Below are 27,573 nucleotides of genomic sequence, written 5' to 3'. Positions count from 1 at the left end.
ATGCTTTCAAAGATAGCTCGCTATTATTGCTAGCCTCTCTGAAATTACCTACCCTACCTTTAATGTTATTCAATGCATTAACTAATTGGGACCTTATTGTAAAGTGTAATGAAACATGGTATAAACATCTAAAAAACTCAAATTGTTGTGTTGGCCAAAAAAGAGGTCAATTGTTTAAAATTTCAAAACATGTGACAACTTGCCCCGAGCTGACATTTATAAAAAATACCCTTATCCTGAGAACACAGTTCAACCTTTCAGTTAAAATTTGCCTTCACTGCATTGCATATAAATAATATATAAATACAATTATTACATATAGCCTATTACATACTGGAATTTTAGTTTTGGTGATAAAACCCACAGAAAACATTTGTGAAATTTAATTTTTAATATACAATTTTTTTAAACTAAAATCCCACATGCCTTTTCATGTGTCCCAAAATTAGCCCTGCATTTGAGGAGGAGATTGTGAGTGAAAACAAAAACATGTTTTTATTTTACAATTTATTTTTTAGAAATGTAGATGATGGATAAAAGGCCCAAATAAAATCAAAGATCATACAAACATGTGAACTGGTTGGACTTTCACAAAAGTAACATGTGCATAAAAGTGAAAAACAAAAAGGTAAACAATGTGAAGCGATTCACTAGATGAATTGCTTCTATCATACTTTCAGGTCACATTTGAATAGTTGCACTTATACAAACACAGATAAGCCTACATCATTTACAACACACAAACACCAAAATGAGTTAGGTTAAATGCATAGATACTCTTAAAAACCCAACATTTTAATTTAATAAGAGTTATGTTAAAACAAACAAACAAAAACAAGGTAGGGTCAGGATACTAGAAAAGAAACCGCTTCAAGTTCCTGAGGTATCTTTGAAGACAGCTTGTAATCCTCAGTACTTAGATGCTGTCTACTGCAGTAATGACAAGCATTTTGTTCTTGTAAGACTAAAAAAAAAAAAATTGCATGCCTAAATCCCATTCTCTTTGTGTGACTGACTATACTTTGAAAGATTGAAGATCCTGGAAAGACAAACTATCCATTCATGAAGTCTTAAGCATACAGCTAGAAAGAGATTAGGCTCCCTTTACTTTTTGATACATTGCCAGAAAATGACGCTGCTTCCCCCACAGTCAGTTCATCCTGAAATAGCAGCGACACAACCCTAGACGACATGTGTCTGAATATTCACCAAGTGTGTAAGTGAGCCACTGCAGCAAAACCATAAGAGATGCACAGCTGGAACTGCAGCAGTTTAAGATGGAACATTAAATGGTAAAATGTCTGATTTGTTATTTAAAAAATCAAGCAAAGGAAATGTCTAGTGACATAAGTAGTAAATAAGGGAGTTAGGCAGTGCAAAGAGTGCCTTGTGAGGTTCACATCTAATCATATGGCTGAAAAAAACCTTTAATGCAAATTCAAATCTTTCTCACATATTACATGAGGCACTTTTAAACTGTAAAAAAAAAAAGTGCATTTGAGATCAGGCAGTAGCACCACTTGTTTATGAGGTCACTTCTATCCGCTGGTTTCTCACTTCCTTCTCCTTCCGCAGTATTTGCCTTGGCATCCTGCGCCCCCTAGAGGAAAACACACTGTCACTACTGCGGTACTGCCACTATTGAGAACAGTGAGTTTATTCCACTACAAACAGTGTTAGTTTAGGATCATTGAGATACTATTATAATTTTGAGCGTGTTTAAAAAAAAAAAAAAACATTTTTATTAGTTTTTCTAAAATATGGCTATCTAGTTTTATTAAGTTTTAGTTATTTTAGTCCATCAATTTAAACTAAACGAAAATTATGGACTTTACGTTTCTCTTGGTCGCATGTTACAAGTCGTAGCTCAGACAATTATGAGTCTAAAGTTGTAATTAAAAGTTGCATGAATTTACAAGTCAGATTCGTTACGGTAATTACAACAATGGCGTGAACGCACCTTTAAGAAATATTGCCTTGGCAACTAGAAAAATGAATGGAATAAGTTTAATAAAGTTTTATTACAGAACATTTTATTTCAAGTAAGTTTTAGTTTTTGTAACTATAATAACCCTGACTACAACACTGTTCCTAGAAATTACTATGGTATTTTGGCTCATACTTTCTATTTAGCCTTAATATGGAAGTAAAATAACGACAAATGTATTTGAAACAAAAAAAGCTTGTTGAATTGCACTACTTTGAAAAAAATATGCATTGCCTTATGCGTTTTAATGCATTGTATTTTAGAGCTTGCCGTTTTATGGGCTGAAATTCAACATGGTCGTATATTTAAGCTTTGAGTTTTTCAATTCAAAATATTTCACACAGATTTTCATTATTAAAAATTCAATAATCCATAATTCACCTTTCAGATTTCACTTCCAAAATATTCGACTTATAAATTCAACCTATAATATTCAACAGGCAATTTTCGGTCCAGTTTATTTCGCTTCCACAAATTCGGCAGAATATTCAACGTTGCACATCCGGGAACTGCAGGAATAGCAGTAGAGTACCGATAATAATCTCCATCTGCTGTTAGTCGGACTCATAGATATCCATATAAGGCTAGATGTCTTAAGGCGGAGTCTCGAACGGCATCACCGGCGGCCATCTTGCCACAGGGAAGCTTTCTGAAGTATCTGCACGAACACAAAACCTCTTATCTCGCTGAAATCTTGACGGATTTACAAACGGTTTGGTTTCTTACAAACGTTATTAACGTGGCTATAATTCTTTCATATGGAAGTCCATTGTTATAATTATTCATATGTATGCAGTGTCATAACTACATCTCTGACGTTTATAACAAACCAAACCATTTGAAAATCGGTAGAAAATTGAGCAAGTTATGGTTATTTGAAAAGTACATGCACCATTAAAACACAATGTTACGAGTGAGCGAGCTCCCTGTGGCAAGATGGCCGCCGTGTGCGGACGTCGACCTCCATTGGCCAGCAGCGCGGACGAGACATCTAGCCTTTATTATATGATATCTACGGTCGGACTCACCAGTAGGTGGTGCAAGCGACTGTTGACAAAGACCAGAGCAACGGATAGAGAGAGTCATTCATTCACAAAAGCGGATTTACAGAAATGGAGCCAGCGTTAAGTGTATGTGATAATTATTAGGACCAGTAGGTTATATATGCAGAAAAGCTGATTAAGACACACAAGTTGTGTTTACGTTCAATTAAAAATGCAAGCTCTAAAAACACAATGCATTAAAAGAACGGTAAATGCAATGCATATTTTTTTCAAGTAGTACAATTCAACAGCCTTGTTTGTTTGAATACATTTGTCATTACGTTTCTTCCTTAAGGCAAAGTTATAGAACTTAATAATAAGACCAGGAATGTGTATTATGAAAGTAAGTAAATGTTGATTTCATTTTGTAAATGAAAATGGAACATAAACAGTAAAACATGAAGATGCACAACTAAAAGTCATTGTTTCAACAGGTTTTTGACCATAAAAAAAAGATCGAGAGAAGTGCCTTTATTTCTGATTACGTACCTCTGTAGCCTCCTGCACCTAGAAAGCCTTGAAGAGCTGCATATTTGGCTGCTTTTGCTATAAAAGAATCACACATTTAAATGCAATACATACTTGCAAATGGCTGTGGATAATGTACAGGTTTAGGCCAAACTCTCATTTTATCTTGTGCTGCATTTGAAATATTAGCTAACAACGAGTTTGCTGTAATAGCAGCATGTCTTACATTGCTGAGGTGTGAGTGGAGCACTTCCAGTTCCCCCTGCGCCAGTGCCACCATAACCTACAATACAACATCACAACTTCTCATTAATCACTCTAAACCACTTGATTATTGATTATTAAAACAAGAAAACGTCACTTATTTATTTACACACCTTAAAAATGTCGCTCTGGTAACGTTTGGATTCAGAAATTTTTGTATAGATAATTTCAATGTCTTTTTGTGAGAAATTTAAATCATTAAAGTAAATTTGCTATACTGTCACACTCCTACATTTTATAAATGATTTCCCTGGCATAGCAGCACATGTATTATCTTTCTTTCCACACACATGCACTGCTGAATGTCTGTTTATATGCAAGCTTGTGTACAGAACAATCATACAAACTCATGTAATGTATTCAGAACTGTTATGGAAAATTACTTTTCTTTTTGCTTTGCCCCCATTTCTTTATTCTCGTTTAAATACTTAAAAGGATAGTTCACCCCAAAATGAAAATTCTCATCATTTTCATCATTTACTCGCCCTAATGTCGCTCCAAACCCTTAAGACTTTCGGTCATCTTCGAAACACTAATGAAGATCTTTTCAAATCGGGCAGATTTTTGTCCCTGAAAGTCCATTCACTCAACTTTTTATGAACTTTTTGAAGCGTCAAAGTAATTTATGAATTGAGCAAGTCTACTGAAAGTCTACTGAAGAGACAGTCGCTTTGTATGATGAACAGATTTATCTTAGCTTTTTATTCACATCTAAAAATGTATCAACACATACATAGAGCACGTCAAATATGGTATGGTATATATGGTATCAAATATGGTAACAAACCTCATTAGTTCTTGTGTGTCGAGCCAGCACATTTGAGATTTTTTTACCATTTAAATCCATTTATCATAAAAAGTAATCGTGTCTCTTTAGAAGACATGGGTTTGGAACAACATGAGGGTGAGCAAATCAAGACAGAATTTTCCTTTTTTGGTCAACTAACTCTTGAATAACATCTAAAAGCTTTCTCGAATCATCAGAGTTGGTGATGTGCACATTAAAGTTGCCATAATGTCTTCATTACCTGGATATGGCTGTTGATTTCCAGCACCTGGACCTACACCAGTCCCATATCCAGGGACTCCACCTCCTGCAAGAGAAACAGATCTACTATAAATCTGTATCTTGATATCTGTTCTTTCAATGTGCTGCATTAATTCAACTGAAAAGCTGTGGATATAAGTGAGAAAGAGAATTGAAGAATGATATAATGGCTCACCTGGCTGATAGCCCTGACCACCCAAGGCACCCGTGCCATAGCCTTTAAGACATTGAAACAAACGCAAGTAAATAAAAGCCAACAAATTTTACATGCAATTTATGCTCATTCAGTCGCTGAGACAAATGAATAAGAAATTGACAAAAAAATAAAAAATCATGCAGTAAGTTAAGTGAATTTACCTGATTTACCTGTTCCTGCTCCTCCTGGGTACCTGAGACCTGACACCAAACATTACAATTAATAAAAGGAAAATTGTCTCAAACATAAAATTTCATTCACACCTATGAAAAATGTGATCAGTTGACTTCATTTAAAATAAAGTGAGGAAACCCGTTGCCTTAAAATTGTTAAGTAAATAAACTTCATGCATATTTGAAAAAAAATTAAGTTACATGAAATGACAAGTCCACATAGTTTAATTTTTTTAATTACTCATGAAGTTTATATACTTACTTTAAGCAATGGGTTTCCTCACCTTTTTAAAGTTAACTTAACTGATCTTTGTTTTTGTTTTGTTTTACAGTGAAGTGACATGTAAGTATGTCCTTAACCCATTTAATCCCAAAATTTTACTACTTAGACCTCCCTAACACAAACTTTATGCCCTCTTTGATTTTATGTTGGTTAAGTTAGTAAAATATTAGGTTTTATACCTGTAAAACTAGACCTATTTACACATTTCAAACTTAAAATAACAGCAACATATCCAACATATAAGAAGGTTAGAATTTACTTCATAACTTTATTACTATTGTTCATGTTACACAATGTTTGAACTTACAATGAAACAAAAACTGCTGTTGGCAAACTCATCTGAGGTAGGCTCATTCATTTATGAAAAACAGAAGCCAGGATATGGAAACCATACACCATTTAGAAGCAAACACTTTAAAATAACATTAAAGGTATAGCGGAGGATTTTCTTTTTCCGGGTGGATCATCAAGACTATTGGTCCTCCTAAGTGTCAATCATTCTGGTGATATGTTTACGTAAGGCCGTCGTACGTGCTCGTGCACACGATTCACACGATGGCGTGCGCTCAAAACACAGGTTGGGCTTCCCACTGATGCCTCAGTCGCGAAGTTTCTACTTGACAGGTAAAGTTTGGCATGCTATTTTTTCAAAAAGTGGAGAGGGCGGTTCTTTTCTAAAATTCGGGAAAATCCTCCGCTATACCTTTAAGTAAAATAAAAGATAATATGGTCTCTGAACATTTTTAACAGGAAGATATTAACAGAAACTTTACCTCCACCGGTTCCTACTGGGCTTCCAGCACCTCCTCCAAGACCTCCAGCTCCACCTAAACCTCCATAGCCTACAATAAAAACAACATGTGAAGTGAGATCTACATCATCATCATTACCATATGACGGTAAAGATGTCAGTAGTGTTTCAATTGGCTATTTTCCAACTGAATCTTCTCAACTTGTGTTGTCTTTACGAATATAATTCTCCAATTATGTTTTCAACCACATCCATATCTGATCACCTGGTATCTGCTACGGGTCTTAAAGGAGTCATAATGTAGAAATTTCACTTTTCCACGAGAATCAATGTATGTTATGATTGCATAATGATTATACACTGGCCGGGAAGCCGATATTTAAAAGTGAAGCGTTTGTTTACCTCGGGGTTTGTAAAATAGGCCACGTGCACGCGCACGAAAAAACGAGATTTTGATTTCTTCCCCTTCTTGACGTCAAGACGGGGGAGGATATACCAAATATGGACACCGCAAACCTATGCCGCGGGAAGCCCGCCCCTCTCCCCCTCAGATTCAGTTTAGTTGACTCGAGAAAGATGGAGAAATCGAGTGCACACCTGAGATGCTCTGTGGGTGACTGCCACAAACAACATGCAAATGTGTTTTATCTACCAAAAACGGACGAAACTATCAGGGAACAGTGGATGAAATTCATTTTTAATGACGCTGTCCCAACAACTCTTTCAAGTGGCGTATCGTTAGGTGTGTGTGCTAAACATTTTACACCGGAATCTTTTACAAATTTGGGGCAGTATCAGGCGAACTTGGCCTCGAAGCTCCGTTTGGGAAAAGGTGCCATCCCAACCATCAGGGACTTGCCAGAAATTGAAAAGGTAAGACTGTGTTTTTATTGCTCTACTGTGGTTAACAAATAGCAGCTAACTGCTAATGCGGCTATTGTATGTAACGTTACCTTCGAGGTAAACACGGGGAATGGACTCTACGAATGCTAGCCACATCTTTCGACTTTGTTTTACACTAGCAGCTACAGTAGTGACGGTACAGGAGTCCATGCTCAGTGGCTAAAACTGTTTAAATGCAAGTATGAAAACAATATACCACTAAACATTATTAGCCAAACTCATGCAAAACATGCAGTTTGAAAATAGCTTTCAGTTAGTGGGGCTTCTGTAAGAATGTATATGGCAATGGTGTATTTTTTCTTTTTTCTTTGGTTGTGATTACAATTTCACTAACAATAAGTACCGTCACATTTATTGAGCTATTGCAGTATTTTGTCTATGTTTTTGTACCGCTTGGAAGTAGTAAAATACATTCCTGCAACCAATCAACGCGCCCCTCATTTGCATTATTATAATGACCGTCCATGACAGCCAAAACATTGCATCAGATCTCGCGAGACAATAATGCCTTTAGAAATAAGGGTCTGAGGGGCTCTGTGTTGATTTTTTTTCCACTTTTCTTTTTTAGAAGTGCCTAAAATACTATAATAGAGCATTTGGGTATCCAAGGTAACACAACATTATGACTCCTTTAATATATGTTAGTGATTCTGTTCTTGTGGAAAAAAAAAAAACTTTAGCATACTTTTAAAAAGAGTACTTATTACAGCATAACACTTTATTTCAATAGTCCACTTTAGACACTCTACTAACTATAAGTAACTTTGCAACTACATGTCAATTAACTCTTAGGGTTAGGGTTAGGTGTTAGGTTTCAGGTTGGTAGAATAAGTTGGCACGTAGTTGCAAAGTTACTTATAGTCAGTAGAATGTCTGTTGGGGAGCATCAAAATAAAGTGTTGGCAGATATTAAGCAGACAGTCTACTAATACTCTAATGACTGCTAGTTGACTTGTAGTTGCAAAGTTACTCACAGTTAGTAGAATGTCTGAAGCGCACAACCGAGAGAAAAAAGTGTTACCTTCAGTACATATGAAATACATTAACTTCAAATGTAATATCAAATAGCTCTACAGGTAAAATTATAATAAATTAATTTACATTTGCTTTAGTATGTTAGTCAACACATTAAAGTGTACTTCTAGCATGACAAAAGATAAAAGCATTCATTACAATGTAATTTAAAGTCAAACTTTTCATTTGACATTACTGAAAGGTGTGAGAAAAGTGTCATGAAAGAGTATTTTTTAAGAAAACTTATGTGGCCTTTTATTTAATGCACATTATATTATAAGTAAAGTTTTTAAATATATACTTTGAGGATTTGAAGAATATTGCGAAACAATTAAGTGTATTTCTTTTTCACAAGGTCTGCCTCTCTACCATCATCCAAGCCAGATTAGTAGATTTATTCATGGTAAATATAAATTCAGGCCCTAAAGCTAATGCAATGATGACATTGTAATAATTAGTCACAAATATGTTAATACTTTAAAAAACAAGAACCTGGGGCTAGTTGTATAAACACAGCTACTAACCTAAGACTGTCTTAAGTACTTAAGTGAAGTCTTAAGTACTAGCATGACTAACTAGCAGTTTATTACTTACAGCTAATCAGTCTTACTTTTCGGATTCAAAATAGACCAAATCTACCTTTTTATGTAACTGACTTATAGTTATGATGTTGTTAGACTAGTCTAAGCAGTTTATGCAACCGGCCACTGATTTCCCAGGCTTCCCAGCTCCAGCTGGATATCTGGCACCTATGCAAACTCATATTAACTATTTAAGCCACCGATGTGTAGTGAATGCATTTCAAGGTGAACGTGGATATATACTGGTATACATTTGCAATGGATATTGTCATTCATTTATAATTACTGACATCTAATTATAATTGTATCTAATTCCTTACAATTCTATAAATGGATTCCTCTATTCTAACAAAAAACATTTAATCAAATGTCCACATTTTTTTTTGCACTATTGTCAAACTTATGTTTAATGTATATTAAACTGCAAAATACCTCCACCCACTCCAACTCCTCCAGGACCTCCGCCAGCACCTCCTGGTCCAATTCCTAATCCACCACCAAGACCTCCACCAACTCCTCCTCTTCCAGCCCCACCCAATGTTCCAGCTCCTCCATAGCCTGATAACACATGACATTTTTGTGATTATGAATTTTGCCTAAGGATTGGTTATTGCATCATTAAAGTGATCATTTAATGAGTTTTACATACTTTTAGGTGGTTTTAATGCGCCAGGACCATAACCAAGCCCTTAAAAAACAAATAAATATTAGAATATTTAAATGTAAAAAAATTAAGTGAGGGAAATACAGCTTGAAATGTGTAAATACCTCCAAGTCCACCGGCACTGCCCGGGCCACCACCATAACCGCCCGGACCACCTCCATAACCGCCTGGGCCACCACCATAACCGCCCGGACCACCTCCATAACCGCCCAGACCACCACCATAACCGCCCGGACCACCACCATAACCGCCCGGACCACCTCCATAGCCACCGGGTCCTGTTCCATATCCACCTGGGCCTCCAAGCCCACCAAGTGTGCCTGCTGCCCCATAAACTTTGATCAAAGTGATAAAGAGTTATTTAACAGTCTTTCTAGTTCAGTCCATGTGTATAAACACAACCAAACTGCATTTTTATTATAAGAATTAATAATTGTGGACTAGTGAGAATGTTTTCTGACACCTTTTCCTTGTTTTCCGCCCACTGCAGCCCCACTGGGGAACCTGAGGCCTGCAAAAAAGTTTTAAAAATATAGTTCTCAGCACAAGACTGGTGCATAAAATATTAGGAATATGATGGCTTTTTTTGAGTTACCGGTCCCTGGTAAGATCCCACCGGCTCCAAAACTTCCAGCTCCACCATAACCTGCAAAAGATTTACGAAGCATAAGTCTTTTGTAGGGCTTCTAACTGAAGGCCAAAAAATGCTCATTATGTAAAACATCGTTTTCCCAAAACAGTTTTTGAGATTTTTAAGTGTTCATTAATTTTGTTTTGTTTAAATTTAGCATTGAATTATTTTTAAAATTCCTCAATAAAAATGTTTGTTGATCTGATCAATGCTTTGATTACTTTTGCCTGGTTTCTGCGCCCCGAAACCTGTGCCTGCAGCTCCACCTCCTGGTAGCAGACCACCACCTCCAGGCAGAAGTCCTGCTCCTCCAGCTGGACCCACTCCACCCGGACCTACTCCACCCGGACCTACTCCACCCACACCTCCAACTCCCAGAGCTCCAGTTCCACCTGGACCACCATAAACTAGAAAAAAACATGTTGATTTTAATAGATTTATCATTCTATAAACATGCACATAAAAGATGGTAAATTACCTTTAGGAGGTTTAACTCCACCAACTCCTCCCACTCCTCCACCAACTCCTCCTGGAACTCCACCAACTCCACATACTCCACCAACTCCTCCTGGAACTCCACCAACTCCACATGAAACTCCACCAACTCCTCCTGTTCCACCACCAACTCCTCCTTGAACTCCACCAACTCCTCCTGTTCCACCACCAACTCCTCCTGGAACTCCACCAACTCCTCCTGGAACTCCACCAACTCCTCCTGGAACTCCACCAACTCCTCCTGTTCCACCACCAACTCCTCCTGGAACTCCACCAACTCCTCCTGTTCCACCACCAACGCCACCTGGAACTCCACCAACTCCTCCTGGAACTCCACCAACTCCTCCTGTTCCACCACCAACGCCACCTGGAACTCCACCAACTCCTCCTGTTCCACCACCAACTCCACCTGGAACACTGCCTACACTTCCAGGTCCTCCTTCAATAGTGCCCGGAGTATCTCCACGTCCAGCAATGGCTCCACCTCCAATGCCTACAGTAGGACAAGTGAAATAAAACTTAATACAAATAAAAAAGCACCTGCTTGCCCAAAAATACTCAGACAGTAAGGGTAAAAGTGAATGGCATGAAGTACCTGGGGGTTTAAGTGGTTTAGCTCCCGGTAATGTTCCACTATCACCAACTCCTAAGGAAGAAAATATAGTTATTTGAAGAGATTCAGTCACACTGGAACATACATTTACAAATGAACAAAGCATACAAATCTCTTCAAGCAATGTTAACCACAGACTTTATTTCCAGATAAACTGACAATCTGTCAAAAACATAAAAAGAAACTTTTCAAAGGAGAATTCTCATTTTAGGACTGAAACCTGAAACCTTGAGCCCCAACCCCTGTAAACACATTATTAACTGAGTCTGAACAAGTTATTCAGTAAAGTTGCCTCTGTGTCATAAACACGTTATGGGTCTGAATTTTAAATGTAAAATGTTTTTGGATTAAGAAAAAAGCATTCACAAGCTCAAAAAGTTTTAAAATAAGTTTTTATAGGCTACTATATCCGTATGCATGAGACTCCTCCACCACTAGAGGGAGATGTGACATTAGCAAATTATAGTCTGACGAATGAAAAAAAACATTAACATGGCATAGTTGGATAATTTTGTGTAAATCAGCTCGAAGAACTCCACCACCAACCAAAAGAAGAAACTGAGAAAATAATCTTGAGCTCAGTGATTACTTGTGAGGTCATTATTTTTAAAGTTATGAAGACAGATCTTACTCTCTGGCCTTGGCGATCCCGTTCCCCCTGAAAAGAGAGAATGTCAGTTGTAATTGTCAGTGGTAATTAGGATTTTTTAAACTTAATAAATGACTGATATCACAACTAGAAGCTAAATACAAATTACACACCTAAAACATGAACCAAAAATGTGGTATTATGTAGCTCTTCGTTTTCTTTCACTATAATATGATCCACATGAAGAAACAGCTGCTACATAGTAAACTGACAGCAATATAATATAATACCACTGTAAATGTACATATGAATAGCTTGTTTCCAAGAATAATTGGGTAAAAAATAAAATGATGCCATAATTTACTCCAAAACCTGTATGACTTTGATTCTTCTGGTGACCAAAAAGCTGAGATTTTTAAAGAATATTCTGACAAAACTGAACGTTTTTCATACAACTCATGAGGTAATGTTGACAATTTCCTTTTCTGTGTGAACTATTCCTTTAAAACACAGATTGTAAGCTTATAATAGACTTTAACAATAAGTGTTGTAAGTACATTTACATACAGTGGAGAGTGGAAAAGTACAAATATGTAAGGCAGCACCTGGCACCTTCAAGTCCATCTGTCCATAATACAGTGACCAAAAATAAATGGAAAAATGCAAAGGATAAGGATGTCTACAAGCTCACTGAACAGGAAGGGTCTACCTGGTCTTTCTCCCGCTAAGATGGGTATTCTTGTCCCAGCAGCTCCATCAAGCCCATCAGCTTCAATGGGGCCACCAGTAACACCTGAAAAATATTACATACTGCTCGGTTCCTATCATATTCAGAAAGTTGGAAATCAAACTTAAGGCCGTAAAATGTTCCATTGTTCATTAAATACTTATAACACAACCTCCAATGGACCCACCTGATCCCTCTATTGGTCCTCCAGATTCTAAAATGATCACAAAATAAAACTGGTGGCTAAAAGGAATCGCCTGCTCGTTTTTGTTTATAATTTCACAACGACAATTGCTTTTTCCAGATATATGGGGTCTAAAGAAGAAAATTAAACATTTTCTTACCAGTCTTGGGAGCTTTTGTTCCACCTGTGTGTTTAACAAAATGTTAAAATTACAATGCAGGAACAAACAAATTAACAGCTAAACAACAAATAATAAATGTCTATAATTGATAGAAAAAAAAGTAATGTCCTTGACCTCCATCCCTACGAGTTCCACCATCAGGACTGCCAATCACTAAACAGGGATCAGATAAGACTGGTAGTTATGGCACTATTTTGGATATTACATGCGTGTATCTTAATAAAGTACATTAAAGAACATTAATTCATTAATTGCATTACCTCCATCAACTCCAGGTTTAGGACCTGCTCCACGATCTGTTCCGGAAGCATCTGTACTACCTGGAATTGTTGGTCCTCCTGTGATGCCTGGTACCCCTGGATTTAAATAAAAAATTAGAACGGTAATATTATATTATACTGGAGAGATGATATAACCAAAGATCACAAACTCACCATATTTGTCTTGCTTGGTTCCTGAACCTTGTATACCTCCAGCCCCACCTACACCACATGAGATGAAACGCTGAGCATGCAAATAAATTCCTTCCTGTATCTATTAGCTGTTGTTTAGTTTAGTCCTCTTTTAGCAGTGATCACCCACCAGTTCCAACTCCAGTTCCTGTAGCCCCAGTTCCACCAGTTGCTGGTACCGACCCACCCAACACACTTCCAACCCCACCAGCGGGTTGTCCTGTTAGATGCAGATGCATGAGGTCAAATCTTAGCCTGAATACATGTGGTATTTTAATTGTGAAAGGTAGGTACAATAAGTGGTTTACCATATTTAGGTGGTTTTTGACCTCCTCGATACCCTTTAGAATGAAATATAACAAAACAAGAGATTCACCCACAGATGCTTAAACCAAATGTTTTAAAACAGTATTTTAAGTCTCAAGTTTAGTGATCAGCATTGCACATCTAGTTTTTAAAACTTTACCTCCATACCCCCCATATGGCAGAACTGAAAAAAAGAGTCAAATAAGTTATTCTAAACTTATTATTCAAATTCAGCATACAAATCAGTTGTTAGTTTGGTTTGTAAAATGTCTGATAATCTATTCAAATTTTAGGGTATATTATGCATATCTTAAAGGGATACTCAAACCAAAAGTGAAAATTCTGTCATCATTGAGCACATTTACATGCACATATCTTAACCCGATTATGCTTAATAAGCAAACAATGCATGTGCTCATGCAAACACGTTAACCCGTTTTCCATTATCGGAGTATGGTCATAAACGGCTTAAGCATAAGCTAGATTTTGCCCCTTCGCCCAGCATGTATACACATTAACCTGTCTTCTGTTGGCTTATTGAAGTACACATGTGATATGTGACAGGAAAGCGTCCTCACTGCGGATTTAAGAGCATCCAGACAGAGCGAGTGTTTTGTGATGAGGAGGAAATATATTGCAAACGCATTCTCATCTTGTGCAGCCAAAGTAGAAGTGGTACAGTCAAAATGCTGCGTGAGAGGATAATATATGAGTCTGTAAGATTCCTGTTGACATGTTGGAATACTCTGTTTTTCATACTTGATTTAACACCACACCCAACATAACTGGATGAAATACTCAAAGACAGATACAAGAATGATTACATTTTGACGTCACTTGTGGGAAATAACCTGATTTATTAATAACATCTTGTAAGCACGGTTTACTTGCATTGCCGGGTTATTGGTTTGCATGTAAACTGGGACAACAGATTATTTCAATAAGCTGAATTTTGGGAGTTATCAGCGTCCATGTAAACGTGCTAATTTACTCACCCTGTGGTTCTAAACCTGTATATAATTCTTTATTCTGCAGAAAAACAAAAGAAGATATTTTGAAGAATGTTGAGAACCAAACAATGACTTATTGTATGAATATTGTATAATTTGACTTATCAAATTATCTTTTTTTTTATGTTCCACAGAAGAAAGAAAGGCAAACAGGTTTTGAAACGACATGAGAGTTTTCATTTTTGGTTGGAGTATCCCTTTAAAGAGAAAAAAGTGTCAAAATGTAAAATTGCTTCACATACCTCCAGCACCTCCTCCCACTCCTGGTACAGCTCCTGCTCCTGCTCCTAACACACCTCCAGAACCAGGTAAACCTGTCAAAATATTATGGGGTTTAGACAAATTTTTTTGTCATTACAAGGCAAACATTTCATTTTAAGCATGTAAGTATATAATATCAATAAGTTGATATTAAACATAACATAATTATTTAAATATTAGTATTTAATGTACATGAAATATTAATATATATTTGAAAAAACAAATATATAATAAAATATTTAATAACGTTTATAACTTTTTGAATGTAGAGTAAATTAACTAATGATCAACAGCCACTTGCAAGACATATGTAAGTGTATGTAGTACAATTATATATTTAAACTTGCCATATTTTGCTGCTTTTGATCCAGGTCCATATCCTATAGGGCATTATGTGTAATAAATTGAAAGACATGTAGATCAGATACAGCTTTAATAATACACATTTTCTAATGCCTGTGTAAATTACCCATTTTTGACTTGCTTAAATTACCTCCAGCACCTGTTCCATACCCAGGCCCAAGCCCTCCTCTGCTTCCTGCTCCAACACCACTACCAGGCAGTCCTGTTCCAGCAAATCCAGACCCAGGACCTCCTACAGTCCCTGGACCATAACCTCCAACTGGCCCTGCCCCTGTACCAAATCCTCCTGCTGGACCGGTTCCTACCTGACCCTGCAGACCAAGTCCTGGAGCCCCTCCGCTCCCACCAGGACCTGAATTAAAACAATTTAATAAGTGTTAATGCCAAGTTGTAGAAAAAAAAACACTATGTCAATACTGATTTAAAATATCCTACCATATTTAAGAGCCTTTGGTCCACCTGGATATGCTGCATTCAAAGTGAGATACAAAGAATAAATGTAGAAATGGAAATGAACAGAACCTCCTAACTGCATATAATTCATGCCCAGTTTAACAGATTAGTTCAATTAAGGCATTTAAGTAGCTTTTATTAATGTGCCTTAGAAAAAAACATTACTGGTCTGCATCTTGAGATAAAACAATGGCACTAACATATTTTAAGATATGCCATTACTTTCAGTTTTAAGTTGCTTTCAGTTAAAACAGCTCAAACATGCATTTTAGTCTGGGATTAGTTTAAGCCTTGTCTGTGAAACCGGGGGGAAATGTTTGTCAGCATACCTCCAGAGCCAGGTCCATATCCTCCAGCAGGTACTCCTCCTGGCCCATAACCACCGACTGGTCCAAATCCAGCACCTGGTGTTCCTCCTCCAGCTCCAGCTGTTCCGCTACCAAGTGGCCCTCCTAATCCTCCAGGCAATCCTATTCCACCAGCTCCACCAGGAACCCCTTTTTGCAAAAATGCATGAAAAAATGTCATTTATAATTAGATTTTTCTACACGGACTCTAAAAATTTGAGAACAAAATTATTTAACTTCCCCTTACCATATTTGCGAGCTTTGGCCCTAGCATATCCTAGAATATAAGAAGACAATGTTTGAGAAGAATTTTGATTTTTCAGTGGTTTTTAAGCTACATAAAATTCTTATTTTAAAACTTTAAACCTTTTAGCTAATTGTGTGTCTAAAAAAATTGTGTTACTATTAGGATTTCAATTTCTTTTATCTCAGTGCCTCAAATCAGAGTAAACCACAAAAAAAGCAAGGTCTTATAGTCCAATTAGTGCCCCTGTGGGGACCTCCACTGATCCTTGCATCACTGCATACCCTCGAACAATACACTGACTGCAACACTCCTATCTAGAGAGGGGCATCTGAGCAGGAACATACAGATCTTTACCTCTGTTCACCTGCTAATAAAAAAACTCCAGTCTAGCAAATTCAAGATGTCACCTCAGAAAACCTTGGCCAGGCCAATGTGGTCATGCATGACTACACATTAGTGAACTATAAAGAAAGAAGAGCAGATTGTGGAAAAACCTTGGCCAGGCCAATATGGTCATGCATGACTACACATTAGTGAACTATAAAGAAAGAAGAGCAGGGTATGGAAAAACTACCTATGCTTAAAGCACCATCCAGTAGATAAACCAACATTGTGCTCCAACCAAACTAAACTTACATTGCTGTGTGTTTGAATGATGCAGTTGTCCCCTCTGAGAACACTGATAAGACACTAGAATGTGCCCAAGAATGTGATGGCTAAACTTACAGCCAACCCAAAGAAAGGTCATCTGGCTAGACATGTTACTTAGGTTTCCAGATTGGCCAGGGTTTAATTAAACTCCAAGAAAGGCCAAAGCTATCATTTTCTTATGACATTGCATTTCTATGGTTTGTGAGGTTTTTTTTAGAGATGCTTTGCCTGTCTCTGAATTCCTGCAAAAAGAATGACATACCTTGTACATTATTCATAGACTGTCTAGATAGAAGAAACTCAATAGGCAGTTGTGTAGAGAAAGCTGTAAAACTGAGTTGTGCAACTTCCATTCACACTCCTCAACAGTGCAAAGTATATCAATGCATTGTCTTTGTGGTCCCTTACACTTAAGACTTTTCATCTTTTTACCACATTGTTGAGGGGAAAATACAGAAATGCTATGGGCTATCAAGGTTACTCTCAGTCAAGTCTGGTGGTTAGTAACCTTCCTTCTCTTTCTCTTTTTCCCCTCTTTTTCTTTAAAAAAACACAACAAAAAACAAACAAACAAACAAAAAAACACAAATATATATATATACTAGAGCAACACATGGAAGTAAACTACAGTCTGAGAAAAGTTCTTAAAAATAGGGCACAATGTACTGTGTTAATACAAAGATTTTTTACGTGTTGATTTTTCACAGGTGCTTTACCTACTTTTTGAATTACACATAAGCTTAACAGATAATGTCCTGGTGGAAAATTACCATGACCTTTTCTGGTTTTCTACTGATTTAAAAATAATTCTAAGAGTTAGTCCTTTCAAAACTATTTAGACTTTCTTTTTTAATAATTGTAAATACCGATTTACCTTCAGCTCCAAATGCACTTCCAGGACCAAACCCACCACTGGGTACACCTCCTGGACCGTAACCCACACCAGATCCAACTCCAGTTCCTGGTATACCCCCTGCCCCACCTAGTCCGACACCAGTGCCTGGTAATCCACCTGGAATACCTGCAGCTAATCCAGTGCCTGGGCCTAAACCAGCACCTCCACCAAGTAGACCTAGAAAAGCAAAAATAATATATTTGGTTGTAAGCTACAATAAAGTTTGGATAATAAATGCTATCAATAAACCATCAAAATTATTTTAACAGTAAGTTAAAGGATTGAATTAACTGTTGTTTTACCATATTTACGAGCTTTTGCCTCCGCATATCCTGCAAAGCATCAGAGTATGTAATATGACCTCAAAACATTATAATAAAATTTACATCATACAATATGATGGTATCATTTTGTACCAGAGCCAGGAAGTCCTCCAGACCCACCTCTAGGAAGACCACCAAATCCACCACCAGGCAGTCCACCAGCTCCTCCACCAGGTAATCCACCAAGACCTCCACCAGGTAGCCCACCAGTCCCAAAACCTCCACCAGGTAGTCCTCCAGTCCCAAGACCTCCACCAGGTAGTCCACCAGTCCCAAGACCTCCACCAGGTAGTCCACCAGTCCCAAGACCTCCACCAGGTAGTCCACCAATCCCAAGACCTCCACCAGGTAGTCCACCAGTCCCAAGACCTCCACCAGGTAGTCCACCAGTCCCAAGACCTCCACCAGGTAGTCCACCAGTCCCAAGACCTCCACCTGGTAATCCTCCAGTACCTAAAGTCCCACCATGACGTCCAAGCTGAGCTACAAAGCAATTATCAATGAATATTAATGTTTTTCCTTTCTTACAGTTTCTATGACTGTGGTAGAATCTCACAACTTATATGTAATAAAATCATAAAGTCTTGAGTTTTGGGTGGAGAGTACAGATATATCATACAGTGATTTAATCTAAAACAATCAGAGGATCTAATAAAAAATTATTAGGGCTGGATTTGGCCTGTGGGACACTAGTTGAGGAGTCCTGATGTAGGATATACAATATTTACTAAATCATTAAAAGGGACATTTATAATATTTTCCTTTTTTATCTTTGATTAAAAAGAGACAAGAATTAAGTCTGAAATTTTGACTGACCTCAGGTTGGGGAATCTCACTGCATACATAATACTTAACAAATCTGCATAGCATTCAATCATGACAAATAATTTCTCATGCATTTTGTGAAAAGCTAGGGCAGGTACAGCCAACCTCGTTCCTGGAGAGCTACCTTCCTGAGTTCCTTCTTGTCTGAACACACCTTCCTGTAATTTTAAAGTAATCCTCAGCACCCTAATTTAGGTGGACAGGAAGGTACTGTAACTCTCCAGGAGCAGAGTTGCTCAGTCAGATATATATATAATTTATGGACACTGAAGACTTTTAACAATTCCATTATTATTTTTTTGCGTTTCAATAGATCTATCACATTGCAAAATGCAGAATGTAAAGTCATACCATATTTTCTTGCTTTAGCCGCAGCATATCCTAAAAAATGACAGAATAGTAGACATAGTTGTGCGGTTAATAATAATATTAACTTTCAGCAGCAAAACAAAGTAATTTTCAACTAATATTATTATTTTCAAGATACCTTCAGGACCAACTCCAGCTCCCAAGCCAGAACTAGGAAGTCCTCCAGCTCCAAGGCCACCCACTCCCAAGCCAGAACCAGGAAGTCCTCCCGCTCCACCAATTCCTATCCCTGACGCTGTAAAATAGACAACCCAAAATTAATAGAAATTAAGATGATTCTCTGTTTCTATATTTGCCAAGAGCATTTGCTACATGCTGCATGATAAATGTCAAATGAGCAAAATCAGCAGGTCATTTTTCATGTCTACTTTTTAATGTAACTGATGAAAAATTTCACCCTGGTTTCACCCTTATATCTGCTGTAATTTATTAACACCTATCCATTTCCATGAAAGAGACAGTTGTCAGCCAGGTGATTGTATATAACAAGAATTTAAAGGGACACTCCACCCATTTGCATTAAGCTTTGCATTGTTAGAAACCCAGTCATACTATTGAATGGTCGTGCAACACTCTCTCATTTTCCCCTGAGACGGGAGAAATCCGTTATTTACCTTTTACACTTCCTCCTACAATGACGCAAAAATCGTCATTTTGCGTCATTGTAGGAGGAAGTGTAAGAGGGGGGGATTTCTGTTGAGACTACAAGCACTAGTTCCTCATCTTTCCCAGGGGGCGGGACCCGCTCACGCTACAGACCTATTACAGATCAGTGGGTGGGACTTTACTCTCTGAAACTGAAAGCAATATCCTCCATCTTGTTTGAAGCTAAGCTAACAGGCGCTGTGGAGACAGATGTAAAGTTATGACAATAGCGGAGGAGAGTGCTCAATATGATATAGAAGAAGAGGATTTCGGAAGTCTGATGCTTGAATCAGGTGTTTGTGTCTACCTTTATAGCGAATTATATAGCGAAGAGCAGCCGAGGCAGAAGACCTGCCTGCCGCGGACGAGGAGCCCGGACTGGCTCGAGTTAGGGCGGACTGGTGGCGCCGGTGATCTCACTATGCAACTCATAGACTGTAAGATGCAACTACGAACACAGAGATAGAGTCCGTCTGCGGCAAAGAATTTCAACGATGACAATTTCTCCTGGACGAAATCTCTGAATCAGACGAGGACACGGACGTTTGTGTTGAGAACTATCCTAGTTTCGCACCGCATATGTTCTGACTGAACATCCAGGTACCATGCAATAATTCACCTTTTCGAAAGAAATACAAACGAGGAGTAATAAGTTCGCCAACTAACTAGACATTTTGTGTGAATGTGAAATGAATTTCAAGCTCTGGTGGTAGCTAGCCTTGTCGACGGAAGAGTGATTTCTCTTATAGGCAGATATGCGCTTTCTGGATTAGTGGGAGTGGCTTGCGGAGCTGTGCAATGTGGTGCATTGTGGGAGTTGTTGTCTTTCATACAAATGCGTCCTGAAGTTATTTTTTGTCTTTCCTCGGTCACGAAGGCACCAAATTCAAAATTTATTTTACATTTCGACTACATATATGACCCACTTTAAATAAAAAACAATGTTCAAATGGGTGGAATGCCCCTTTAAAGGTTTTCTTACCATATTTCCGAGCTTTTGCCCCAGCTCCCGATGAAAGACAATTCATAGATATTATAATACTTAAGCAATTGTCACTGTTTTAGATTATCTCTAAATATTTCAGTCTATTTATAGTAAACCATAAATTTACCTCCAGGATAAACACCACCAGCTCCCGGATATAAGACTCCAGGAGTTGCGCCACCAGTTCCAGGAATGACTCCAGTGCCTGGTATACCAGCCGCACCTGGAATACCGCCTATTCCTGGCACACCACCTGCACCAGGTACACCTCTTATACCAAGCCCACCACCTAGACCAGGAACACCACCAGCACCTGAAAGGAGAGTCAAAAATATCAAGCATGTTCTTTTGACATGTATTGAAATATTGTTCCTGCATGACTTACCATACTTGGCAGCTTTAGCCTGAGACTTTGCAGCGCTTGTGCCTTGAATGAGGTAGAAAGTAAATTTCTATAAATACTCTAAAACTCTGTAATCATTTGGCAAGTATAGTGTATTATGGTTTATATCAAATGTGAATAACTACCATGGATAAATGGACAATTTTAAATGCCTACTACCTCCAGACTTAGGTGATATAAGAGGATATCCACGGAACACGCCTGGTATTTGTTGACCAAAACCTCCGCGGCCTCCTGCAAGAGAAAAGAGAAGTGATCTCTGTTATAAGTAGTTTTCATACCTTATTGAAAGAATTGTTCTTTCAGTAATTTAATTTACCATTAGCTCCAACTGCACCTTGACCAAGCTGCCCTATAAACAACAAAATAGGAGAGAGCGCTTCAGAAAGCATTTTCATTGTTGGATAAAGCTATAAATTATTATAGCAAATAATTACCAGTTTGAGATCCTGTGGCTACACCTGGCAGAATGCCTCTACCACCAAAGCCTAAACATAAAAACAAAAATGCAGATTTGTTATATCTGTCTGTGTGAATATTCTAGAAACACTGGAAAATCTTGTAACTGTCAAATATTTCAGTCACTCACCTTGTCCAGGAACAATACCCCCTTGGTATAACCCCGGGATCCCAACACCTTGTTTGAATGCAGAAAAAGACTATATATAACACAATGCTTTCTTATCAAAGATTTGTTAAAACTATTCCAGAAAAGGGGAGCTCTATCAATAGACGCCGATTACCTGGCACTGGTGCCTTCCCAATCTTTCCGACTTTGCCCCCAGTGCCTGTCCCAGTTCCAGGTAATCCAGTTTGGGGGAGAAAAGGTGCTAGGAGCCATAATGAAGTTGCAAACAATTTATTATGATAATATTTATTATTAAGATACTTTAATAAATAAATCAGTTAAACAATTATGCCACTCAAAACCTACCTCCACCAGGCGCAACACCTGCTCCTCCAATTCCAGTTCCAGTGCCACCAGGTCCAATTCCTACACCTCCAGGACCAACTCCTGCTCCACCTGGACCAAGTCCTGTGCCACCTGGTCCAATTCCTACACCTCCAGGCCGAACTCCTGCACCACCAGGTCCAATTCCTACACCTCCAGGACCAACTCCTGCTCCACCTGGACCAAATCCTGTGCCACCTGGTCCAATTCCTGTGCCACCTGGACCAATCCCTACACCACCTTGTCCAATTCCTGTGCCTCCTGGTCCAATTCCTACACCTCCAGGCCGAACTCCTGCACCACCAGGTCCAATTCCTACACCTCCAGGACCAACTCCTGCTCCACCTGGACCAAATCCTGTGCCACCTGGTCCAATTCCTGTGCCTCCTGGTCCAATTCCTACACCTCCAGGCCGAACTCCTGCACCACCAGGTCCAATTCCTGCACCACCTGGACCAAATCCTACACCACCAGGTACAAATCCCATTTCAGAAGGATCAAGCAGTTTAAACATGTTTTCTTGAAAAAAAAGTGCTTTAAATCTTTTGCCAAGAAGAAATGAATTTTGCTGTGATCTAAAACAAGATGCTTTAATCAAGATTTGTGTCCTACCACAAGTAACAAAGTATCACACCTTTATTTATGCCAATACTCATGTCCATAGATCTAGTTCTACCTGGTTTTGGTGGCTTCTGGCCAGCTGTTCCAGCTCCAGGATAAAGACCTCCAGGCCCACCGTATCCACCATAGCTGCCTAAAATCAAATTCCATTTTTTAAGCAACAAAGGATGTTCGGTTTTCATTTTTACCTCAGAAAGAAAAATATTATCACTTTATGGTTTTTTAAAATGGTCTTAGTTTTATTGTAACATTTTATCCGAGTTTTTCATAACTGCAGTAAAATGTTCTTTATTTTATATCTATAACCTAGGAGGAAAGAGAGTGTATCCTTACCACCTGATGGGTAGCCTGTTCCAGCACCAATCCTGGGATCTCCTGCTCCAAGACTTCCTGTTCCATACGGTCCACCACCGAAACCGCCAGGCCAGCCATAACCTAAATTTAGACCATCAAAGGTAAATGCATTTCAAAACCGCTGACAGTATGCCGCTTTCAAAATTAAGATATTTCTGAATGCAGTAGCTATAAGAATTAATAAGAAATAGTAACTTTCACAGTGAAAACAAAATGTGGATTTGAAGTGTGAGTGCACAGTGTTTTTGTAGTAATTGCAAAATACTTTTTATATTTACATCATACCTGGTTTCCCAGGTTTTCTGCCTGCTCCTGTGACAATGCAAAATTATTTATTTAATTGAAATAGTACTGTGAAAAGAATCAGTATAAAGGTATTAAAACAACTACTGCTCTTTGTCTACTATTAATAATAAAGATGTATTATCAATACTCAAGCCACCTGGTCCAAAGCCACCTGGTCCAACACCACCTGGGACAATGCCACCTGGTCCAACTCCACCTGGGACAATGCCACCTGGTCCAACTCCACCTGGGACAATGCCACCTGGTCCAACTCCACCAGGAACAATGCCACCTGGTCCAACACCACCTGGGACAATGCCACCTGGTCCATATCCACCAGGAACAATGCCACCTGGTCCAACACCACCAGGGACAATGCCACCTTGTCCAAAGCCACCAAGGCCTCCATAACCTGTAAATAATGTGTATATGTATACATGTAAGACCAAAGTCCAACAATAAATCTTAAACAGTGCATCTTACAGATTGCTAACCTGTTTTGGGGGGTTTTCCTCCCACACCTAGTAAAAAAAAAAAAAAAAAAAAAAAACTGCACTAAACAAAACCTATGTTTGGGGTTATGCTTTTAACTATCCATAAATAGTTAACATTTACAGCAGTTTTATAAAATTTCTAACCTCTTCCAGCACCTCCTGGACCAACTCCACCAGTACCAAGCCCTCCCACACCAGTACCCACACCAACTCCTGAAAAACAAAAAGAATTCTTAGAAACATCACCATAAATGATTGTCTACCTTAAAGTTTAACTTTGTGGAGCACAGTGGAGTTTATCTACCTTGTCCAGGTAGTCCTGTGCCAAAACCACCAGCTCCTGGACCAACACCAAAACCACCAGCTCCTGGACCAACACCAAAACCACCAGGTACTAAACCTCCAAGGCCAGCACCCCCTGGCCTCAGTCCAAGGCCCCCAAGACCTCCAGCTCCAATACCCCCATAACCTGTTTGTGTGAAGAAAGACTCATGCAAACCTCAATGAAACCAATACATTGTTTGCTTAATTTAATGTATGTAGTTAAAATTGTTAATATATACAAGCACTTTATTGACTGCAGTTTTCTCCCACTCACCAGGTTTAGGGGGTTTGCCACCAACACCTACAGATAAAAAATATAGGGTGAGTGAAAAAAGTGCTTCCCAGAAATAGATCAATCTTAGTCTACCCCCTTACCCAACAAATATGAAGTTTCCAGTATTATTTGGCACAGGTAATTGAGTTATTCTACAATCCCACAAAGACTAGCAGAACCTTGTTAAGGAATAGTTGAGATATGTTTGATTACTTATTAGTAAAATTACTTTTAAAGAAACAATACCTGCTCCAAGGCTTCCAGTTCCAACACCAGCACCAGGGCCAGTCCCTCCAGGTCTAGTTCCCACGGCTCCAAAGCCTCCTGGACCTATGCCACCAGGTCCAATACCTCCTGGACCAATGCCACCAGGTCCAATACCTCCTGGACCAATGCCACCAGGTCCAATACCTCCTGGACCAATGCCACCAGGTCCAATACCTCCTGGACCAATACCACCAGGTCCAATGCCACCCGGAATTATGCCACCAGGACCAACTCCTCCAGGTCCAAGTGATCCAGCTCCAGGAAAAACACCTGTACCACCTGGTCCAATTCCTGGTACATATCCTCCTGTGTTGACACAATGAACTTCTCATCTGATGTAAAATCAATGTCTCTGGCAATCTTCATCAATAACATTAATCCAAAATTTTAACATGAGTTACAACGCACCTGTTTTAGGTGGCTTGACAAATGACCCTATTAGAAAACATAAAATTGGTTATTACATATTTAGGTCATTTTTGTGCCTTGATAGCATGCCCTTGAATAGTTGATTATGTTAATCAGAGATAATACAATTAATACAATTTTATAAAAGTAAATAATAAAAATGACACTTGTTTATTAATTTTCTTTCAATCATGCAACAGCAGTTTAAGGTAAATTACAAGTAATATGTGCAGAAAATTTCAGCAACCTGTTCCAAGTCCTCCAGTGCCTAATCCACCAGTACCAAGTCCTCCTGTACCAAACCCTCCACCACCAGGCCCAACTCCCCCAAGGCCTCCAATACCCAGTCCAGCACCTTGCCCCCCATATAGACATTATATACATAAATTATATATAGTATTGATAGAGCACTGATATGCAAGCTACATACACTAATTGCACACGAATTGTTTAAGAATAAATGTAAAACCTCACCAGTTCCAGGTCTGACTCCAATTCCTGGCCCTGTTCCAAATCCACCAGGACCAGCACCTAGACCTAATCCTGTTCCAGCTCCTCCAGGACCAACTCCTGGCCCAACACCTCCAATTCCAGAACCAAGTCCACCTCCTGGACCAGTTCCTATATTGGTTCCAAGTCCAGCTCCAGTTCCAACACCAGCCCCTAATCCAGCTCCTCCCCCTGCACCAGCTGGTATGTAGATACCTGAGAGAGAAAGAGAACATTAATAAACTTCTTTATTAATATGTCCCATGCAGGATAGCATGCCAGACTGAGGACATAAGGAAGCATTTAGTTGTGTGTTTGACCTGACAAACTACAAAGAAAGGCAGAAAATGATGAGGGGAATAAAAAGAATATTTTCTGAAACATTATTAGTAGAAATGACCAAATCTGCTGTGAATATCACCGCACTGCAAACCCATTAAAAACATTTTTTTTATTATGTCAGACGATGCATATTAGGATCTCACTCCTGCAACACATTACCAGTTTATGAGGACCATTCTTGTTCTTTACTCAGTGATGATGCCACATACCCAAAGGGGTTCTATCTAATCTCCACATCTAGTCTTTTATGTGAAGCCTCAAACAGCACTAAATGCACATGCGTTTGTGTGTCCTCTCGCGTTGCTGTTTAAGGTTTTGATTCATATGAAGAACAACATCCTATACATGACCTTATCCAAGAGCTTAGAACTAAAAAGCTCAAGTCCTCTGGGACAAACCCTCTGGGACAAGCTTATGGGTTGTTAGTGTATGATCGTATATTGTAATGATCTGGACTAGAACTTCTCAGATCTTTCCTTCCACATGAATAAGAGATGACAAGTAGGAAACCTTGTTTTATCCAAAATGAAAGTGAATTAAAATCCTTTAAAAATGCAATTTACATTGTTTATAAGAATCCATTTGAATAAGAATCTATTTGTCTTTGTATCAAAAACTTTCACCAAATGCAAATACATCAGATTTCACTCTAATACTAATATTTAGTTTAAACTACATAATCCAAAAATAAAAAAAGTATGATTAAGTCAAACATATATTCTATATTTGCTATTTCAGCTCATTTTATTTGAAGAGCTTGTAGCTTTACCGAATCATGGATGGGCAATGTTGCCTTATCACTGTAAAGTTTAATTAAGATTAAAAGATAATGCAGGAACAAGACTTAAGTCAAATTTCACTGACACAATAAACCATCCTGCAACAATAAAACACAGCATGTCCTCAGTAAAGGACTTTTAAATAACAATTGCTTACTTTTTATTCATCCATCCTCTACCTGTAAAACATTCAGAAACAAATAACTGCATCCACTGTTGGCAATATGGTACTGCTATTAAGAGAGCGTGTGATGCTATTGCCAAAACAGCAGTACACCTGTAATGCAATAAGATATAAAAAGCCAAATGAGTTTGAAGACACCTTACCTCCTTGAAGGGAGGGTCTACACAGAAACAGCAGGAGAAATCCATGCAAGAGCAGAGGTACCTTACTCCGGGCCATCCTGCTCTGTAATATCCCTCTCCACTTCCAAACTGTGGGTTTTATCCCCCAAAAGCAAATCATTACACACCCATGTCTTAAACAAGAAGGATAAGGGGTGGGGGGTCAGTATGAAAGAGAGAGAGAGAAAAAAAGTAAGGATGAAGGAACACTACGTAATTAAGGAAACTAGCACACTTGGGTCTTGTACATTATGTTGTTTTTTTCTGTTTTTTCTAACCCCACCCCTAACCCCCCCTTAAATGACTGGT

The 27,573-nt window shown here is 38.5% G+C and overlaps 1 protein-coding gene across 1 annotated transcript; it reads right to left on the bottom strand.

Moving 5' to 3' along the window:
• Positions 1-429: 429 nt before the first annotated feature.
• Positions 430-27,322, bottom strand: elnb (elastin b; the record flags this gene model as incomplete). Its single annotated transcript, XM_084388211.1, has 57 exons — positions 430-1,600; positions 3,520-3,576; positions 3,725-3,781; positions 4,791-4,856; positions 4,986-5,027; positions 5,168-5,206; positions 6,236-6,304; positions 9,144-9,269; positions 9,361-9,399; positions 9,480-9,710; positions 9,839-9,886; positions 9,971-10,021; positions 10,228-10,413; positions 10,485-10,994; positions 11,097-11,147; positions 11,746-11,772; positions 12,413-12,496; positions 12,618-12,644; positions 12,775-12,798; positions 12,910-12,948; positions 13,056-13,151; positions 13,230-13,277; positions 13,378-13,467; positions 13,556-13,588; positions 13,714-13,737; positions 14,806-14,877; positions 15,172-15,204; positions 15,318-15,539; positions 15,623-15,655; positions 15,970-16,137; positions 16,235-16,264; positions 17,760-17,957; positions 18,083-18,112; positions 18,224-18,586; positions 19,280-19,309; positions 19,416-19,532; positions 21,055-21,240; positions 21,313-21,354; positions 21,490-21,564; positions 21,650-21,682; positions 21,768-21,818; positions 21,920-21,967; positions 22,074-22,160; positions 22,265-22,744; positions 22,959-23,036; positions 23,237-23,338; positions 23,543-23,569; positions 23,700-23,954; positions 24,037-24,063; positions 24,181-24,249; positions 24,341-24,505; positions 24,635-24,661; positions 24,881-25,207; positions 25,310-25,336; positions 25,557-25,664; positions 25,784-26,014; positions 27,247-27,322. 57 exons carry the CDS (start codon positions 27,320-27,322, stop codon positions 1,554-1,556), a joined length of 5,928 nt encoding a protein of 1,975 aa, XP_084244337.1. The 3' UTR covers positions 430-1,553.
• Between the last annotated feature and the right edge of the window lie 251 nt (positions 27,323-27,573).

Source organism: Rutilus rutilus (genome assembly GCF_951802725.1).
Source record: "Rutilus rutilus genome assembly, chromosome: 18".
NCBI lineage: Eukaryota > Metazoa > Chordata > Actinopteri > Cypriniformes > Leuciscidae > Rutilus > Rutilus rutilus.
This window is presented reverse-complemented; position numbering and strand designations above follow the sequence as displayed.